Below are 21,653 nucleotides of genomic sequence, written 5' to 3' on the forward strand. Positions count from 1 at the left end.
TATATGAATGGTTGAATGTGAAGTTGATGATGTGCCCTGTCAACTTTCACTCAATCCAAAATAAAAACATTTAATTAAAAAAACAAAAACAAAAAAATATATATTTCTTTGTAGGATAAGAATGACAAGAGAAAAAAGTAATAAAATAAATACACAGTTAAACAAGTAAATAATTAAAGACTGGATAGATTTTGTTGTTTATCTGAATTTGCACCCACTGTGAGGAAAGGGGGAGTACCTTTGTGATGCAAATGGTTAATATGTTTGCCAAAGATCAAGAGATTAATGGTTTGCATCTATCCAGAGTTGCCTTAGAACAAAAGTCTTGTGATTTTACTCAAAAAAATAATAGCCATTGAAACTTTGGAGCATAGCTCCACTCTAACACACATTGAGTCACCATGAGTTGCAGTCAGCTCAAAGCAACTGATTTGGTTTTCGTTGGAAAAAAATGGATCAATCTAAGGAAATAAAATGTCATCAAAAAAATTCCAAATTGTTTACTACTAAAGTATCATGTGCATATAGTTGAGGTATATGGAGAGTTTCAAAAGCTCGTGGATAAATTCCATTATCTTTTTTTTTTTTCTTTAAGTTTTTGTTACCGATTGAATGAAAATTTACAGGGCAGATCATCACCGTTTGAATGAAAATTTACAGGGCAGATCATCAGTTTTACATTCAACACATCATACAACTTGTTTTATCACAATGAATAAAATCAGTTCCTTGTACCATCAGTTAACAATATTTCTCTCTATTTACTTTAGCTCTTTTTTTTTTTTTTTTAAATAAAGCATATATAAGGAGCTCTGGTAGAGTAGTGGTTACGAATCGGGCTGCGAACCACAAGGTCAGCAGTTCGAAACTACCAGCAGTTCTGCGGTAGGAAGATGAGGCTTTCTGCTCCTGTAAAGATTTACAGCCTTGGAAACCCGGTACAGGGTCACTATGAGTCGGTACCGAGTCTACGGCACAAAACAACAACAAGGCTTATATAATAATTTACACCACCAAAGGGCATATTCTGCAATTCTGCCTCCTGGCCACTGTCTCTTCCCATGAATCTAGAGTCCTCTGCTGCTCCCCGTCTCCATGTCCCCATCTCTGCCTCCATCTCTGGTGTCACTACTTCTCTGGATAAGGTCCTGCATTCCACTTGTACTCTGTACTCTTCTTTCTTGATGGTCCTAGGGTTCTCTGTTTCTGGACTGTAAGATTAACTGCTCCCCCATTTTTGTTACAAAACTTCTACCTTTACAATTGTGACAGTCACAATTAGTTGCAATTACTCACTATTGAATCATAAGAATCTTAGCCCTATCTCTTTTAATCAGACCCATCTAGACAAGATGAAAACTATTCAGTGGGGACTCTTTCTTACCTCACACACTATTAAACTAAACTCCCTCTTGAACCTTGTAAACCAGTCACTTCTTGCCTTTATCACCACCTCATTTTAGGTAGCCAATGTCTAAGTTGTGCGTTCCTATCTACCGTGTGTACAGAGGGAATAGCATTGATAATGTGAAGACTCTTTCCTTCTCTGTTAGTATTTAGAGTTACTAGCTCCTTGGAAACCCTATACAGGGTCACTGTGGGTCAGAACTGACTTGACAGCACTTAACAACAACAGCAACTTTCATGATATAGGTCAGGTTCATCAAATTGTAGCAATTTACCCTTGTTTCCTTTATCAAAAATTGTTTTTTGTTATTATCTTCCTCTAGTCGAGTTCTCATTATCAAGCCATTGAGGCTAGGTCAAATGAGTACTATCTGCAAGTTTAGGTGTTCTTGTGCATCTCCCCTCAATTCATATCAGCTGGATGCTTCACTCTCAGCTCTAGCCCTCTGTGGCTATGTTCTTGTCCATGGGCTTAGGTGTCCCCAGGTCTCACCACACTTTGGACCAACCAACCCTTCCTCTTCTCTCTCTCATATCCGGGTCAGTGAGAGTCTATGCAACATGGTTAAACTCAGCCCATTTCTTCATTGCTGCCTTTCCCCCTCTTCCACTCACCAGTAGACTAATGTAGTCTCCAGTAAGCTTACATGCCTGTTCATGTGTTTCCTTTGAGTTTCAGTTTTAGATGGGAGTTTGTCCTGAAGGAACTTGATTGCTTACCTTGATGGCTTCTCAGCAAACAGCTTGCTTATTCTTGCAGTAGCCAGTCATACTGCCATTTTTGTTTTGGGTTTTTCCTGATGATCTTTCTTTGAAGATGTATCTTCTGCCACTCTATCTGTTCAAGGTTGGTCTGCTTGTCATTTCTAGTGGAAATGTACTACCTCAGAAGGTTCTGGATGGGACTCAGGATTTCACCTAGGGTCCTATACTCTTTAAAGGCTCCGCAACAGACCTGTTTCACTGGGCAAGTTCTAGAACCCCTTTTAGGTATTCCCATCAATTACAGGCTAAAGATGGGCTTACAAGTTTTCTGTAATCATGTTTCCCAACATTCCTTTCTATCGCACTCAGGTGTCTGTTTAAGGGAAACTGAGGTTCATAAGACAATCAAGCATCTTAGTATTATTTCCCCTCTTCAAACTATGCCTAGATCCATGTATCACAGAGCCCTGTTGTTCAAACATTGAACATGTATCACTATTTACCTCTGTCCCACTTAGGCCATGAAAACCTATCTCAGTGTACCCCTATCTATTTTGTTCTTACACCTCCTCCCCCTTCTTGTATTGCCCTCCCCAGCACCCGAACTGTGTTGTGTAAGCCCTTACCATGTGCTCTACCATCAGCTCCCTCCCCCTTTCCCTAAACCCCCCACACTAACCTCACCGTTGTGGTTACCTTGTATTCCATCAACTTTTTCCTCCATTTAACACAGTATATTTTATCTTGTAATTTATCTGACCTTCTCACCACCTGCATCTCTTCCTCTGTGTTTACCTTCTTTCACACTGTAATTGTTTTAATTATAGACTGACCTCCTAGGTCCTCTGAATTTGTTCTTACAGTTTTATTCTGTACTCAACACTTCCATTTATTGATTGAGTTCGGGGTGATGCTGCCATATACATCAGTCTTTGGTTGTTGTCTGTTCTTATTGGTTCTCAGTCCACAGAACTCCGTTTAGGATGTTTTTCATAGCATGGTTGGCTTTGGCAAAATCCCTTCGCTTCTGTTTATCCTGGAATGTTTAGATTACACAGTCGTATTTGATTGACAGCTTAGTTGGGTAGAGGATTCTTGGTTGGCAGTTTTTTTTCTTTCAGGGTTTTGTATTTGTCTCCCCATTGCCTTCTTGCCTGCATGGTTTCTATTGAGAGATCTGAGCTTAATCTGATTTTCTTGCCTTTTTATATCACATTTCTCTTTTCCATATCTGCTTTCAGGATTCTGTCATTTTCCTTGATTTTGGAGACCTTGATTATGATGTGTCTTGGTGATTTTTAAGGCCTATCCTTCCTAGGGTTCATTGTGCTTCTTGAATGCTTATCTTTTTGCTTTTTAGGATGTTAGGGAATTTTTCTTTTAGCAGCTCTTCAACTATCTCCTCTGTGGACTTGTGTGATTCTTCCTGTTCCAGAATGCCAATAATTCTTAAGCTATTCCTCTTCATGTTGTCCAACATGAATCTTAGACCATCTTCAGATATTTTTATCCTTTTTTCTGCCTTTTCTTCTATCCTAATAGTGTTGAGAGACTTATCTTCTAGTTCACTAGTTCTGGCTTCCATCTCTTCAATTCTACTCCTTTGCCCTTTCAGTGTATTGTCCATTTCTGATTCTCTATTATTAATCATTTGGATCTCTTTATGTAGGTTTTGAATTGTTTCCAATGCTGTGTCTATCTTGATTGTTCCTGTAGCACTTTCCTGACTTCTTCCTTATTTTTCTTAACTCCATTGTCAAGTGTTTTGATACATTTTATAATCATTTTTCTGAATTCCTTCTCATGTATTTCCAGAGTCTGCCCTCCTTTCAGTATGGATTGTAAGTCTACCAGTAGATCATTTGTCTCAGTCTCACCTTATCTCGTTTTGGACATGTGCTGATATGGTCATCTGTTTCTGTCTTTTTGGCATATTCAGTTGTTAGCTGTGGCCTTAATTCTTAGATGGGTGTGTGTTTTGGTATTCTTTATGCTTTCTGAGTGTCTCCAGGTTGATGTGGTCTGGAGATGGGCTTCCCTTTTCATTCTTCTTCCTTTATCTCCACGGTTCTGTCAAGCGTCTGTGACTGCTCTGATCCTTCCCCTGCTCGGTCTCTCCCAAGATGGCCACTTAGGGAGCTGCTGAGCGCCTTGGATTAGAAAGTACTGGATTTTGTGCTTCTGCTACAAATTCCACTGGCTGTAAGCCTTTCAACTTTCTAAATATTTCTTTATATGTGATTCAGACTTCTGGCACCATCCCCTGAGCCTACTTGGTCCCAAATTCTGTGTTCTTGTGGACGGAGCTCCTCACTGCATTTCTACTCTATCCACCATCATGTTTGTTCTCCTCCATTATCTTTTAATTCTATTTTTTAATGAACTTTTTGATGCCCCTGTAATAATACCTCAAAGGAACTATAGTGTCTTCCTGAATCATTAAAGAATTTATGATACTTATAATTGACTCTCTAAAACAAAACCTGAAACAAATGTATTTTATTTTAGTTAAGAACTAGCAGGGCTTTCGACATCAGGTTTTTTATTTCTTTTATCTAGTTACTTCAATTGAATAAGTGGTTATAAACTTATAATGGAGTAATCACCATGTATATTCTTTCCTGAGAAGTTTTCTTTGATGTAAAATAATTATTATTTTATCATACTTTCTGATCTAGAGTTTTAGCTTAATCTAAAATTTCACAAACAGTATATATGTTGAAGTATAAAATAGTTCTTATATATTTCTGGCATTGAAAGGAAAATGTATATAACCAGATAAAATGTAGAGGTGATTTATTTGAGAGAACTAATTGGTCTTGCACTGCTTACGTTCTTAGACCACTTCTCAATATAAACTTTCTAGCACATATGTGTGTTTTTTTTTTCCTTCCAGATTCTCAAGGTTTGAGCTTGCATGTCTTTTCTTTTCCAGAACTGTAAACTGTTAACATACTGTCAAGAATTTCTATAAGCTACTCACATCTGCCCTTGCTAACCTTATCTTTCATCATCTCCCAGGTTTTGATTGGATAGTTCGTGCCTAAAGTAAATTTCAGAAAGAATAAGAGTTTTAGGTGTGGGGTTTTTAAGGTTTTTTTGTTTGTTTGTTTTTTGCCTTTGTTCTACACAAAAAAGTTTAACTATGAATATTAGTAAAAGCTTTTTAACCAAAGCAAATCTTGACTTGAGATAGGAAACTATGATAACTTTAAATTAAAAGAAAGTACTTTTTTCAAATTTATAGATGTTTTCACCAATTTTTTCCAAATTTATTATGTGGAACAAGTTGTCTTACTGTATTTAGCTTAAAAATTATACACACATAGATTGTGTGATAATAAAGCAAAGAGAAATTATTGCCATTTTATATTTCAGTGAAAACCACACCTATGTTTTCAGACCTTTGGGAATGATTTAATGCTTCTAGTGCTCTGAGAAACAACCAACTATTTTGTCAGACTGAGTAATCATGCACTTCCTCTGAAGTTATTTATTTATTTGTTTTTCCTATTAGGAATCACTGGAGAGGCAGATAAAACATGCAAATTGCCTTATTGCGGATTTTAGCAAGCCTGAGGTAAATAAAATGAAATAATCATGCAGATTAATTTAATAAATTAATTCTATGAGATTAATTCAATAAATGTTGTATTCCCGTACTTAAAGTTGGCACCGGAGAATTAATAATGAGAACTTGTATTATGAAAACATGTTAGAAGATGGGAAGATGTTTTACTTTTATAATGATATGGTAAAATTCATAGTTTGTAAAGATTATTTCAGGAATTTATATATTTATATTAAAGGATTTTCTGAACTCTGAAATGTTTTACATGATACCTACTTTTTCCTTCCTACTTTCCCCCAAAAAACTTAGAGGCATATCTTCAACTTTTTTAAATCACTAGATACTATTTTATAGTAGTAAATATATATGTGATAAGGAAATCACAATCATATTAAGATTCTAAATTTGTAAATTAATAAGTAAAAATAATTAGGTGACCTTGTACAAATACTATGTTGTTGTTACTCAGTTAATTGTAAGTTTCATATGATGTGACCTAGTAGAACTTAATCAGTCAGACCATGTGGGGTGGAAACTTAGGTAGTAACTTATGATAAGTATTTCTCTAAGCTTCGTTTTTCTCAGTTGTTAAAGATAGCAGTAGTACTAAAATAATTCATGTAAAGATTAAATCTTTTTTAAAGCACTTAGCCCAGTGTTTGGCACATAATGAGCACTCCATAATTTTCTAAATAGGAACCACTACAGATTCATACAGCCATGCTTGCCTTGGACCAGTTTCAGGAGAACTATAATCGCAAGCCAAATATTGGGTAATATTTGCTCTTTATAAATAACTGTTTTCTTTACTATAAAAACCATATCTTAGACTTTCACTTTTTTGTTAAAGGATTTGAACTTTTAAAACACTATAGCTATAGCTTTTTAAAACCCAAAATTTGAGAATTAATTGAATTATTAATCCATTATACTTTTTCCATTTGTCTTACTAATTTTAAGTATTGTTAAAAAAGTTCTGGCCTTGTACATTTTAAACAAAGTCTTATTTATATACTATCCGTAAGTGAGCCTATTTGGAAACAAGGTATTGAATTCATATGCCAGTTGTACATTTAATTCATATGTTGCTATTGGCATAATTTCACAATATTTTTTATATTTCTTTGATTTTAGTTTTAAATGTGTTTATGACAAATTGAAATGTTATGACAAAATAGAAATCTGACTTCTTTGTGTTGAATCCCAGTTGCCAACAAGACTCAGAAGAATTGTTGAGACTGGCAACATGTATAAGTGAAACCCTGGAAGAGAAGGTAAATATTCAAAATTATTGCCATCAAAAATATTATTCTTAACATGTGAATGTCTTATGTTGCCAATCTTAGCCCTACTCCTAATTAACTGTGACAGCACTAAGCAAGTTACTTTTTGTAGGTTTTCTTTAGCTTATAAATCTATACACAGTGTGCTGTGAACAGTAGTGTTTACCTCATAAGATTGTATTGAAGTTTAAATAATTTTGTTAAGTACCTAAAACTATATGTGACATAAAGTGTCTTCTGTTTCTGTTTTACAAGGGAGCGTCAAACAGTTGTGGAAATTTTGAATTAAAAGATACTGGAATTTTTCCACTTTTGAAAGCCCTCCTATTACTCATATAAGATTTTTCATATCATTCTGTTTCAGTTTAGTTTATTAACTCACTAAATCTTACTTCAACTGTGGCACTGTAGGATAAGCATTTGACTGCAAGGTTGGTTTGAACCCACAGGTTGGTGGTTCAAACTCATTAGCCAGTCCTCAGTAACCCTATACAGGGTTGCTATGGGTCAGAACTGACTTGACGGCACTTAATAACAAGAACAACTTTCCTATAATGCAACCTTTTCATACAGTATATATTCACATCCCTTAACTGTATTTTGCATATCAGATTTGTACTTGAACATATCACCTTAAATATTTTTTTCATGTGATTCCAGTGCCTTCCAACCAACAGTTTCATACTAGCAGCTATCAGTGTAGCAGTGACTATGTATTTATTTGGAAATATTATTATATAAAATAAACTTTCCTGTTTAGCTGTACAGTTATTGTTGAGCATTGTTGAGTCATTTTCAACTTATAGCGACTGGTGATCTTGAACCACTGACATTGAAGTTCAAACTGACCTTGCAAGTCCAGTGCTTATCCTACAGTGCCACCTTAGGGATAAAAAATATGCATATAGAAATATGCAATGACAATTTGAAGTGTACATTCATGAATTCACTATCACAACAAAAGTATAGAGCATTTCCATAATGCAAAAAAATTCCTTCATGCTTCTTTGTAATCCTCTCCAACCCCAAAAGCTAAATTGAATCCTGGCAACCACTGTGTTGTTGTTAAGTGCTGTCTAGCCCACTCTGTAGCATTTCTGAGGTTTTTAAATGTTGGATCAGAAAGTCTCATCTTTCTCCCTCAACAAACTCTGTAGTTTCACTTTACCCAGAATGTCATTTAAGAAGGATCAATATAGTATGTAGCCTTTATAGTCTGGCTTCTTTTATAAACCATAATGAATTTGAATTTTATTCATATTATTACGTGTCCATTCCTTTCTATTACTAAGTAGTATTCCATTGTATACATGTACCACAATTTGTCCATGAACAAGTTGATACTAAAGTTGTTTTCAGTTTGGGCATTTATGAGGAAAGCTGCTAAAGATGTTTGCATATGTATTAGGTATGTGCATCTTTTTATATTTTTTGGTTACACACCTAGGAATATAACTTAAAGTCATGTGGTAGTTATATGTTTAATTTTGTTAGAAACTACTAAACTGAATAAAGAATATTGGAAACATGATTACAAAAAGCTTGTAAGCCCATCTTCAGCCTATAACTGATTGAAATACCTAAAAGGGGTGCTAGAACTTGCCCAGTGAAATAGGCTTCTTACAGAGCCTTTATAGTGTATAGGACCCTTAGGTGGAATCCTGAGACCCATCCAGAACCTTTTGAGGAGAGATATTCCCACTTGAAAGGACATGCAGACCAGCCTGGAGTGGTTAGAGGAACACAAGACACGTCCTGAAAGAAATACCAGCAAGAAGGAAAAAAATGGCAGCCTATTTGGCTATTACAAGAACAAGTGAGCTGTACTCTGGGAGCCATCAAGGTAAGCAATCAAGTCCATTCAGGACAAACCCCCTTCCAAGACTGAAACTCAAAGGGAACGCATGAGCTTGCATGTAAGCTCATTGGCGACTGCGTTGGTCTGCATGTGCGTGGAAGTAAGGGGAAGGCAGAATACAGACATGGGCTGGATTCAACCACGCTCCATAGATTCCCATCGACCTCGATATGAGAGACAGAAGAGGAAGGACTGGTTGGTCCAAACTTTGGGGAGACTTGGGAATGCCTGAGCCCATGGACATTGACCTAGCCATAGAGGGCTAGAGCTGAAAGTGAAGCATCCAGCTGATATGAAGTGGGAGGAGATGCACAAGAACACCCAGACTTGCAGATAATACTCAATTGACCTAGTTTTGATGGCCTGATGACCAGAGCTCAACTAGAGGAAGATAAATTTGATAAAGGAAACAAGTATAAATTGCTACAATTTGATGAAGTTGACCTATATTTATGGATGTAGTAGCTCAAAATAACCAACTGAGAGGGAAGGAGTCTTCACATCAAGGATCAAATTTACCCCTCTGTACACAGGACTGATAGGGATGGGCAACTTAGACATTGGCTACCTAAAATATGGGGTTTATAAAAGCATGAAGTGGCTGGCTTACAAGTTTTCAAGAGGGAGTTTAGTTACAGAGTGAGGTGGGGAAGGTAGAATCCCCATTAAATAATTTTCATTTTGTCTAGATAGGTCTGGTGAAAGGAGATGGGGGTAGGATTCTTTTGATTCAGTAGTGACTAATTGTGATCATGACTAAATGCGATTGTCACAACTCTAAAGATAGAAGTTTTGTAACATAAATGGGGGGAATAGTAAATCTTCCATTCCAGGAACAGAGGACCCTAGAAGCATCAAGAGAGAAGACATGAGCAGAACATGAGACCCTAACCAAAGAAGCAGCAACACCAGAGAATATGGCATGGAGAGAGAGAGATATAGCATGAGAACTCTTAGACTCATGGAAAGAGAAAGGCTGTGTGCTGGCGGCCAGGAGGCTGGCTACACAATGTGCCCTTTGTTTGTTTAAATGATTGTATATTCCAAACTGCTTTTGTGTACATCAGAAAAAAAACCTAGAGGAAATAAAAGTAAATCTTGTTAAATGATTATGCCTGGAGGAGATTGTAATCATTGCAATGAAACAAAATACAATAGGTTGAATGCAAAACTGATGTTCTCTCAAGTAAACTATCACTCAATTCACTAAAAAAAACTTTTGAACTGTTTTTTCAAAGTGGCTTTACCATTTACATTTCCACTAGAAATATAAGGGAGTTTCCATTGTGCCACATACTGTCTTATCACTCTGGATTATGTTTGTTTGATTTTGGACATTTTAATGTGTGTGTTGTTAGGTGCCATTGAGTTGGTACCAGCTCATAGTGACCCTATGCACAACAAAACTAAACATTGCCCAATCCTGGGTCAACCTCACAATTGTTGCAACACTTGAGCCCATTGATGCTGCCACTTTATCAGTCTGTCTCCATGGGGGTCTTCCTCTTTTTCTCTGACCCTCCAGCTTACCAAACATGGTATTCTTCTCCAGCGACTGGTCCCTCATGACAATATGCCCTAAGTATGAGAGATGAAGTTTGATCAACCTGGCCTCCAAGGAGCAAACGGCTGCGCTTCTTCCAACACAGATCTGTTGGTTCTTTTGGCAGCCCATGGTACTTTGATTATTCTCCTCCAACACCATAACTCGAAAGCATCAATTTTTCTATGGTCTTCCTTACTCAATGTCCAGCTTTCACATATATATGAGGGTGTTGAAAATACCATGGCTTGGATCAGACGCACTTTGGTTCTCAAGCTGATATCTTTGCTCTTCAACACTTTAAAAAGGGCTTGTGCAGCAGATTTGCCTAATGCTATACGTCGTTTGATCTCTTGACTGCTGCTTCTGTGAGTGTTGATAGTTGATCCAAGAAGAATGAAGTCCTTGACAACTTTAATCTTTTCTCCATTGATTAGAATGTTGCTTATTGGTCCAGTGGTGAGGATTTTTGTTTTCTTGACATTGAGATGCAACCCATACCGAAGGCTGTGCTCTTTAATCTTCATCAGTAAATGGTTTAAGTCCTCTTCACTTTCAGTAAGCAAGGTTGTATCATCTGCATATCGCAGGTTCTTAATGAGTCTTCCTCCAATCCTGATGCCACATTTTTCTTCATAGAACCTAGCCTCTCGTATTATTTGCTCAGCATACAGGTTGAATAAGTATGGTGAAAGAATACAACCCTGTCACGCACCTTTCTTAATTTTAAAACATTCAGTGTTCCCATGTTCTCTTTGAACAACTGCTTCTTGGTCCATGAGCACATTTAAGTGTTCCGAAATACTAAAGCCTTTATGTAGTCAATAATGCATAGGTAAACATCTTTCTGATATTCTCTGCTTTCAGCCAAGATCCATTCTTTGCATAATCGCAATGATATCCCCGTTCCATGGCCTCTTCTGAATCCAACTTGAACCTCGGAAAGTTCTCTGTCAATGTATGCTTATAGCTGTTTATGTAAAACTTTACTTACATGGGATATCAAAGATATTGTCTGATGGTTTCCGCATTCCGTTGTATCACCTCTCTTTGGAATGGGCACAAATACGGATCTCTTCCAATCAGTCGGCCAAATTTTTTCCAAATTTCTTGGCAGAGATGAGTGAGTGCCTCCTATGCTGCCTCACTTCCTTGAAAATTTCAATTTTTATTCCATCAATTCCTGGTGCCTTGTTCTTTGCCAATTCCTTTAATGCATCTTGGACTTCTTCTTTCAGTATCATTGGCTCTTGATCTTATATTACTTCTTGAAACCATTGAACATCAGCCATATCGTTTTGGTACAGTGACTTTGTGTATTCCTTCCATCTTCTCTCGATGCTTTCTGCATCATTCAGTAATTTTCCCAGGGAATCCTTCAGTAACCAAAGTCGAGGCTTGAATTTTTTCTTCAGTTCCCCCAGTTTGAGAAGTACTGAGCGTGTTCTTCCTTTTTGGTTTTCTGATTTCAGATCTTTGCACACTTTATTGTAATATTTGGCTTTATCTTCTCGAGCTGATCTTTGAAAGTTTCTTTCCAGCTCTAATATCTACTCATTTCTATTTGCTTTAGCATCTCTACGCTGGAGAACAAATTTCAGTGTCTCTTCTGACATCCATTTTAACCTTTTCCTTCTTGTCTTCTTAATGACTTTTTGCTTTCTTCCCGTATACTGTTCTTGATATCATCCCACAACTCCTCTGGTCTTCGGTCTTTAGCGTTTAATGTGTAAAATCTGTTCTTCAGATGATCTCTAAATTCAGGTGGGATATATTCTGGGTCGTATTTTGGCTCTCGTGGACTTGTTTTCATTTTCTTCACCTTTAGTTTGAATTTGCATTGAGCAATTGATGGTTTGTTCCACAATCTGCCCCTGGTCTTGTTTTCGCTGATGATATGGAGCTTTTCCATCATCTCTTTCTGCAGATGTAGTCAATTTGATTTCTGTGTATTCCATCTGGCAAGGTCCATGTGTATAGTCGTCTCTTATACTGTCTAAAGAAGGTATTTGAAATGAGCAAATCGCCGATTTTGCGGAATTCTATCATGCCAGCTCCAACATCATTTCTATTACCAAATCCAAATTTTTCAACTACTGATCCTTCTTCTTTGCTCCCAACCTTTGCATTCCAATCACCAGTAATGATCGGTACATCTTGATTGCATGTTTGATCAATTTCAAATTGAAGAAGTTGGTAGAATTCTTCTGTTTCATCCTCACTGGCTTTTGTGGTTGATGCGTAAATTTGAAGAATAGTCATATTAACTGGTCTTCCCTATAGGCTCATGGTTATTATTCTATCGCAGACAGTGTTGATAAGGTAGGGAAATGGTAACTCAAACCCAACAGCCTCTCTCAGAAACCTTGTATCGGGTCTGTATGAGTCAGAACTGACTCAGCGGCACACAACAAATACATGTGTCTAAGGAATGTGTATGTAGTGATAACACATTTATGATTATAATTCATTGTCATATGTTTGTCATGAAAAACTATTCAAAAACTTTGAAAAACTATTAAAAATTTTTGTCTATTTCTTGGATTGTTTTATTGATTGAGAAAATTCTTTAAATATTCTGGATGTCAGTTCTTTACCAGATAAATACTTTAAAACATATTCACTTCCAATCTGCCTTTTTATTTTATTACAATATCTTTTATTTGAACAGAAGTTTTTAACTTTGATGAAATGTCCGACATTACTTTTTCTTTTTATAGTTTGTGTCTTTTATGTCCTAAGGGATCTTTCCTTAATCCAAAGTTGCAAAGCTTTTATATATAGATTTTTTTAGTTTGGTCATTTTTTAATGTATTATACATTCAGACATGCAAAGTATCAGTCAACGTTAATTTTTCGTTTGTGAATATCCAGTAATTCTAGCCTGTTTGCCATTAGCCACACATTTATAAGTGTATTTCTGAACTCATTGTTCACCATCAAATCTTTTGGCTGGCCCCACAGTATCTTGATTACTGTAGCTGTATTCTGAGTCCTGAAATTGGGTTAGGTCTCTAATAATTTTTCAAAAATAGCTCAGAATTCTCTGAACTTTTATGTTACACATATTTTTCTATAGCCTTCTTAAATGAAAGATCGCTTGATTATATATAATAGTCTAGGCTCTTACTGTCTTCACTGACAACCTTGTTGAGAAATATATCAGCCTAATTTTGTTACTCTCATGCATAATCAGGTCTTTTTAATTCGAGGTTTTGTATATATGTTTTATCTATAAAGCCTAATAGCTCCAATCAAATTATTTCTTTGGGTTGATCATTTGATCAGTTTTCCCTTCCTAAATGTATAAGACTATAATTTTTTCATAGAATTTTAGGAGATTAACTGAGCTCTACTTGAAATTTAAAGATAAGATTAAAGTTACAAAGTTGAAAGAATAGAAAGAGAACCCATGGTCATGAAGAGATCTTTGCCACAAAGTTGTGCTCTACAAATAGTTCCAAAATGTACTTCTGTAGCATTTTCTGTAAAATACTAATAAATTTTATCTTGAGAAACATTGGAACCCTTTTCAGTTTTTAAAAAGCTATGTGGCTCTCAGTTTAGTAGATAGCAGCCCCATACTATTTTTTCTAAACTGTCTTTTAACTTTTTTTTTTTTTAACCATATGTTGTTTCATTATTCACTACAGTTTTAGTTCTTATTACTTCTTCCAGCACAAATTGGTAGCTTCTTGTGTATTGTTTAAACGTTTTTATTTATTTTGTTTTACTTAGGGGTCAATGAGCTCTGGTAGCATAGTGGTTACGAATCGGGCTGCGAACCTTAAGGTCAGCTGTTCGAAACTACCAGCTGCTCCGCGGGAGAAAGATGAGGCTTTCTACTCCCGTAAAGATTTACACCCTCGGAAACCCTGTACAGGGTCGCTATGGGTCGGAACCGACTCGACGGCACTTAACAACAACAGGGGTCAATGAAATCTATTCATTATGTTTATTGAGGAAAAAATGTTAATAGTTATTTGTAAATATTGACTTACATTACAGAAGTGTTCTTTAATAATAATATTAAATGATAAATGTTTAATACCAGATCATTCAATATTGTTACATATAGAATGAAAAAGGAAAAATGAGCAGGTACTGGTAAAGAAAAACACTGCTAGAGGAAGCATGCAAGTTAAGTGCTTATTTTATCATGAGGTTTGAGACATTAAAAGCTAATGTAGTAGGGAAATGGAGTTACGTTTTAGAAGTTAACCTGTAATAATTTTCACATATTTTAGAAAATTTACTGTGTGCAATTTGAATTGTTAGCCTCATTGTCTTTTGTGGCTTGTATTTCAGCCTGAAATAGATGCTGACATTGTGAATTGGCTCTCTTGGACTGCTCAAGGCTTTTTACCTCCACTTGCTGCAGCCGTAGGTGGTGTTGCCAGCCAAGAAGTTTTGAAATCTGTGACAGGAAAGTTTTCTCCTTTGTGCCAGTGGGTTAGTTCTGCATTTTAACTTTTCTGTATATTTAAGAGGAACCGTGCTGATTAAGGGTTAAGCACTTGGCAACTAATCAATAGGTTGGCTTGTTCAAACTCACCTACCGTGCCTCTAAAGAAAGATGAGGCAGTCGGCTTCCATAAAGACGTACAGCCTTGGAAGGGCAGCTCTGCTCTGTTCTTAAAGGTCTCTATGATTCAAAGTCAACTCTATGGCAATGGTTTTAATATGTTTTAGGTTGAATTCCCTGACAGTACAATGAATGAGTGCTCTGTGTGACAGTGTATTTTTAATTAGCATAATTTTAAAGCAGACTTAGTTTTTTTGGTTTGTTTGATGTATGAGAGAGATAGGAGTTATGATATGCCTCCAAAATAATTTTGTAACTAAACCTTTTGTTGTTAAGTGCTATCAAGTCATTTCTGACTTAACAGCAACCCTTTATAGGGTTTCTAAGGAGTATATGGTGAGTTTGAACTGCTGACCTTGTGGTTCAGACCAACCTGTGGTCAAGTGCTTAATCTTACAGCACCACACCAGGACTCCAACTGAAGCTAAAAAGCTCATATTACCCAAAATTTCACTTTAGGATGTATTTCTCACGCCAATGAGAGTAAGGGAGTCAGCTTTCCATCTTTAACATCTTTAGGTCCTGGTATGGCACTAGATTGTTAACCACTAGGTTAGCGGTTCACACCCACCAGCTGCTCTGGCACTTAACAGCAACAGTGTATCTTTTGGTTGGTCTTCAATATTATTCTTGTTGTTATTAAGTGCAGTCAAGTCGGTACTGAGTCAGAACGACCCTGTATAGGGCTTTCTAGACTTTTAAAAAAATCTATGGGAGGAGAAATCCTCATCTTTCTCCTGCGGAGCAGCTGTTGGGCTCGAACCAATGACCCATGGTTCATAGTCCAGTGCTTATCATATGGAGCCACCACACTCCCACAATACTATTAGCCTTTTTTTCATCCTTCATTCTTGAACTGGTTTCTTGAAATATTTAGACATCATGAATGTTCCCTTTGAAGTTACAAACTTCTGAAGGTGAAGAACATAGGAATGGTTGGGGGTTTTCTTTGGTCATTAATGCTATTTTGCTACTGAATTCTTTGATTTATTTTAAAATAGGCTGCGAACCTCAAGGAACAGTTTGAAACTACCAGCTGTTCCGCAGGAGAAAGATGAGGCTTTCTGCTCTCGTAAAGATTTACAGCCTCGGAAACCCTATGCAGGGTCGCTATGAGTCAGAACCGACTCCATGACACTTAACCACCACCACCACCAGTCAGTTGTTTAAATTAAAATGAGAGTGAGATGTAATTTTTTTTTTTTCTTTTCATTAACCTACATTTTGACATTTAAACAAATACTGAATTATGGCTTTCTAAAGTATTTCTAATGTATTATGTGTAATTTATACATGATATACAATACAAAAGGAGTCCTGGAGTGGCACTGTGGGTTAATGCGCCAGACTGCAAAGCTGTTTGAACTGCAAGGTTGGCGGTTCAAGCTCACCAGCTACTCCTTGGAAACCCTATGCAAGGTCGCTATGGGGCAGAACTGACTCGATGGCACTAACAACATACAATAAATAGATGTATCCAAACTGAAAAATAAATACAAAGTACTTTCTTCTCACAAAATAATTAAGTCTCCTATTCAAATTTAGCTAGAATTGAATGGTGCTTCCAAAGTTTTTATGTTATTATGAAAAGTAGATTTGAAAATGACATTCCATGTTTTTGTTAAAATTAGAATGTATCATTTTTTAGGATGGTTTAGTGATACGCATCAGGTTGTCTCTTTTAACAGTTGCTTTATGTTTTGTCATTTTAATGAAAACATTAAATTTTATTTTGCATAAAAAGCTATTATGCTTTATAATCTATTACTTTTTTCTCTAAATTAGCTTATTTGTCTTTTTTTCTTAATTATTAAATAACTACAGAAGAGAATAACTTTTTTTCTGGTAATTTAGCTTTATAAATTATGTTTTTGTCTTTACCTTTAAGCTGTATATCGAAGCAGCTGATACTGTTAAATCAGTAGGAAAACCTGAACCTGAAGAGTTTCTCCCAAGGTAATACTGATATCTCTGTTGCTTTTTCTTAATTGTATGTAAATTAAGATAGCTACAATTGTATATAAGGAGCTCTGGTAAAGTAGTGGTTACAAATTGGGCTGGGAACCTCAAGGTCAGCAGTTCGAAACTACTAGCTTTTCCGCAGGAGAAAGATGAGGCTTTCTAGTCCTGTAAAGATTTACAGCCTCAGAAACCCTGTACAGGGTCACTGTGAGCTGGAACTGACTCTACCACAATTATATCTAAATTAAGACAGCTAAATTGAAAGAGTTTTTATCTAATAATGTTTTAAATGTCTTTTCTCCTAACTCCTTTACTTCTGTGGTCATTTCTTCTCTATCTTGGAAAATTACTTTTGTCATAATAACACCATATATTTTTATCATTTAATAAATAATGAGTATTAAAAATTTTAACTTGTGTGTCATGAGAACAGTTCAGCATAAAGTACAGTGTTAAGTTTGTATTACATAATTCATGAAACTAATCTTAATAATAATGTTTATACCTGTCTGTTTTCTTGATATATGTTGTTTTTTTCAGAGGAGATAGGTATGATGCCTTACGAGCCTGCATTGGAGACTCTTTATGTCAGAAGCTACAAAATTTAAATATCTTTTTAGTAAGTATTAGTAATAATGAGAACAAGTTATATATTCGTTCTGCTATTATATTTTGTCAAGTAATTTATTAAAGCAAATTCAAGTCTAACCAAGTACAGTTTCTGACAATAGTAGACATTCAATAAATGTTTAAAGCTGGAGTTGGCAAACTCCTTGGGCAAGTTCCATACTGATGCATGTCTGCTTTTGTGCTACCAATAGCGAGTGGCCATAATTAATTGTGACCGAGACAGTAGTCTGCAAATTTGAAAACATTTACTGTTTGTCCCTTTAGAGAAGTTTGTTGACCCCTGGTCTATAAAGCATTAATTTAAAATTAGAGTAAGAGTGAGTAGTTTTTTCGGTTTTTTTTGTAGAAACAAGTACATAATTGCTTAGGATTTCCCCCCTTCATTAAACCAAGATATATAAATTTATTTGCATATTTATTTAGTAAATATCTTGGTATGTTAGAAGGGAAGCACTCGCTTTTCTTGCTTCTTATTTATAATTTTTAAAATTATAATTAGTTATAAAATACTGCTAGTATTTAGTAATAATTTTTTAAATAATGCTTTGAAAAATCAGCAACTATTGTTAGGTTTTGGGTCCTGTCTTACTCAGAATTCTGTAGAGAAACAACCAGTGAGATACATAAAGAGAGAAAGGTTTATTTTGATGAAATGGCTCAAGTAATTATGAGGACTGGCAAGTCCAAGATCTGTAAGTCAGGTAACAGGCTTTAAATTTTGATAGATTTTTTAAATCCAGAGTCAATGTACCATGGGATAGGAGAAAGAAGGTCTATTATCTAGAGGCACAATACTCTAGGGAAAGCCCTCATTTTACTCTTAAGGCTCACCCACATTGTGAAAGATAATCTGCTTTATGTAAAGCCCCTGAATTAATCATGCATTGAGTACATAACAGCATCTAGATGAATATTTGGCCGAATAACTGTGTAGCATGACGTAGCCAAGTTGGCATATACAATTAACCATCACAAGCACATACTATGCAGTTTTTATTTAAAACTGATAATAGGAAACACTTAGTTCGATCAATCAGTTGAAGTTTGAAAAATGCCTAAAACCAAGTAATCTTTTTTATTAATGTGTTGTAGTAATGTTTTGTGCTCATTGTTTCAGTCTTATATAAACAGTGATCTCAGTGCTTGACTTCTGTTTGGAATTTTAAACCATTTTCTGTATAAAAGATTACAAACATTATTCTTTACTTTATTAGGCACTTGATTTTTTTTTGCTGACAGACTTGCATTGAGTTTTATTATGCTAAATATATTTTAAAAAAATGAGTCACAAACATCCAAGTTATTTAAAAAATGTGTAGTTGTTATAACTTAATGCATAAAGGAAAACAAGATGGTAGACATTCTCACTTTAATTTAATCTGATTAATTTCATTTTCTCTTCCAGGTAGGATGTGGAGCCATAGGCTGTGAAATGTTAAAAAATTTTGCTTTACTTGGTGTTGGCACTGGCAAAGAGAAGGGAATGGTATGTAATAAATCCTTCAGAGTTCAGAGTTTTTATTTCTGTTGAACTGTCTTTGATTACATAGATCTGAAGTATTGATTTTTGTAGCTAAAGCATTGAATTAGAAACAGGAGATCCTGATTTTACTCTGACCACTTCCCAAAAGTTCTATGACTTTTTTGCAAAATTAAAGTCTCTACTCCTCAGTTTCCCTATGTAATACTGTTAAACCAATGTCTGCACTACCTACCTCATAATGTTATTATGAAATTAAATATAAAAGGATTTGCTGCGTATTTTTTATTTTCTATTGTTGTTGTTGTTATGTCCCCTGGGAGTCGGTTCCGACTCATAGCGACCATGTACAGGGTTTCCGAGGCTGTAAATCTTAATGGAAGCAGAAAGCTTCATCTCTCTCCCACAGAAAAGCTGGTAGTTTCAAACTGCTGACCCTGAGGTTAGTAGCCCAATTCGTAACCACTGCGCTACCAGAGCTCCTTGTTTTTTCTATTAGGCACTTCTTAATAATTGGTTAAGAAACTTTTAAAATAAGAAAAGCTGACATTATTAATACTTCATAAATGTGAGTTTATTATTAAGCCATGCCACTTAAATAAATAAAAATTTCACTGATGTTCTTTTACCTACCTCCCCAGAGTAGTGGTTTCATTGCTTTATAAGGGTGATTAACAAAATAGCCTTGTTAAATGACTGAAATATATATGCTGTGGTTGTTAAGTGCCATCAAGTCGGTTCTGACACATAGAGACCCTGTATAGAGTTTTCTAGGAGAGCATCTGTTGAGATTGAACTGCTGGTTTACAGTCCAGTGCTGATCCTACAGTGCCAAGTGAGAGAGAGAGAGAGAGATACTTTTCATAATTTAATTTTTACTTAGTCCACTTGAAAAGTATATTAATACCATAATTACAAACAGATGTTTAATGTTTATTTATATTAGCCTTAGCATTTTCTAAATCTATTCCATAAACGGCTATCAATTCTGGTGGTTTTAAAAGGTATTTATTTAAGAAGACTTGAGAGATATTTTTAATTTAAGGTTTAAAGATTATCCCAGGAGTTTCAGGAATTCATACCTTTAAATACTAGTTACATTTAACTAGTAAAAAAATGTCTGCCTTGAGCATCTATCCTCTTTTTAAAACTATCTATATGAGGTCAAATTGACAACATCAACTCAACGATTAGATAGGAATGTTAGTAAGCAGTGAGCTTATTTTAATGGAGGAAGAACAACTCAAAAAAATGAATGAAAATGGTAGCACAACTCAATATAATCAGTGACATTGAACTGTGCATGTAGACAATGCTTAATTAGTTTTATGTTTTGCTATGTATATAATCAACAAGAAAATTAATTTTTAACAAACATGATTACATAATGTATAAAGAGATTTATTTAGAATAACCTTAATAATACATACTAGTATATAAAGGTCAGGAAAAGAACTATGTTAAAGAAACTTACTGACTTCAGGAAACAAAACAAGGTAAATTAACGTAGACAAGCCTCCTCAGATATGCTATAAAAATTTTAAGGGGGTAAAAAGTGTTTATACATTAGCCATCCTGGAGAGGGGGAAAAAGAAATCCCAAGTTCAAGTGCCAGGAACAAAGACAGAAATTAAATCCTAATGTGGAACCCATGGTGACTCTTAGGTGTTTCTTTGAATATCTGTCCAAACGCTTACTGTATAGGGAACATCATTCGTGAGAAATTGAAAGCATGTACCACACTGTTGCATAGGGTCCAAAATTATGTAAGAATCCTAAGCAGAGAAATGAATGTAACAGTTTCAGGACCATTGACACCTCTAGAGTCCTGACTGAAACAAATGGAAAACTACATTATGGTGATACTTATACTCCAGAACAGTGGAACTATGCAGATAAATCATGATCCATTTAAATGCAATTGATTATGAAAAATTATGATATGCTAGAAAGAAGGAACTACCAGAAGAAGTATAAGCAGAGAAAAGTGTAAGAATTCACCCCCCAACAACTATATGAAGGATCTTCAATTAGTTCATGGAAAAATTAAATTAATAGATAAAAACATAGGAACTTTTTTCCTCAGTGTTAGCTTCATCAAGTTCAAGACACTTTTGTAAGCAGTGATCCTTGCCATTTAGCCCATCCCAAAAGAACGGAGGGTCCTGGGAATTTAACCATGTCAGTTCAGACTTTTTTAGATTATTAATTGAAAAAAACTTTTCAATCAACATTAAAAGTTTTCTTTAAGATTAGAAAAGCCAAATCAGGACTGTAAGGTACATACCTAACAATATCTCATTAAAACCTTGGCAGAATTGCCCGTTTGATAAGAATGAGTAGATGCATTGTCATGGTGGAAGAGGACTCTAGTGAAGCTTCTTGTTGTTATGTGCCATGGAGTCTGTTCTGACCCATAGTGACCCTGTACAGGGTTTCCGAGGCTGTAAATCTTTACCTGTGCTTTATTAACTACGCAAAGGCTTTCGATTGTGTGGATCATGACAAGCTATGGACAACATTGAGAAGTATGTGTATTCCAGAACACTTAATTTTACTTCTAAGAAATCTGTACCTAGACCAAGAAGCAGTTGTTCGAACAGAACATGGGAACACTGAAAGTTTTAAA

General features: G+C 35.6%; 1 protein-coding gene across 1 annotated transcript in view; it reads left to right on the forward strand.

Annotated features, from left to right (window-relative positions):
• UBA6 (ubiquitin-like modifier activating enzyme 6) overlaps positions 1–21,653 on the forward strand; it is a 144,894-nt gene that overhangs the window by 74,733 nt on the left and 48,508 nt on the right. The window contains exons 11-17 of the mRNA XM_006874816.1: positions 5,630–5,692; positions 6,380–6,456; positions 6,891–6,957; positions 14,676–14,819; positions 16,841–16,908; positions 17,455–17,533; positions 18,950–19,030. Coding sequence (XP_006874878.1) covers positions 5,630–5,692; positions 6,380–6,456; positions 6,891–6,957; positions 14,676–14,819; positions 16,841–16,908; positions 17,455–17,533; positions 18,950–19,030 — 579 coding nt within the window. The remainder of the gene's footprint in view (positions 1–5,629; positions 5,693–6,379; positions 6,457–6,890; positions 6,958–14,675; positions 14,820–16,840; positions 16,909–17,454; positions 17,534–18,949; positions 19,031–21,653) is intronic.

Source organism: Chrysochloris asiatica, unplaced genomic scaffold (assembly GCF_000296735.1).
Source record: "Chrysochloris asiatica unplaced genomic scaffold, ChrAsi1.0 scaffold00303, whole genome shotgun sequence".
Classification (NCBI taxonomy): Eukaryota; Metazoa; Chordata; class Mammalia; order Afrosoricida; family Chrysochloridae; genus Chrysochloris; species Chrysochloris asiatica.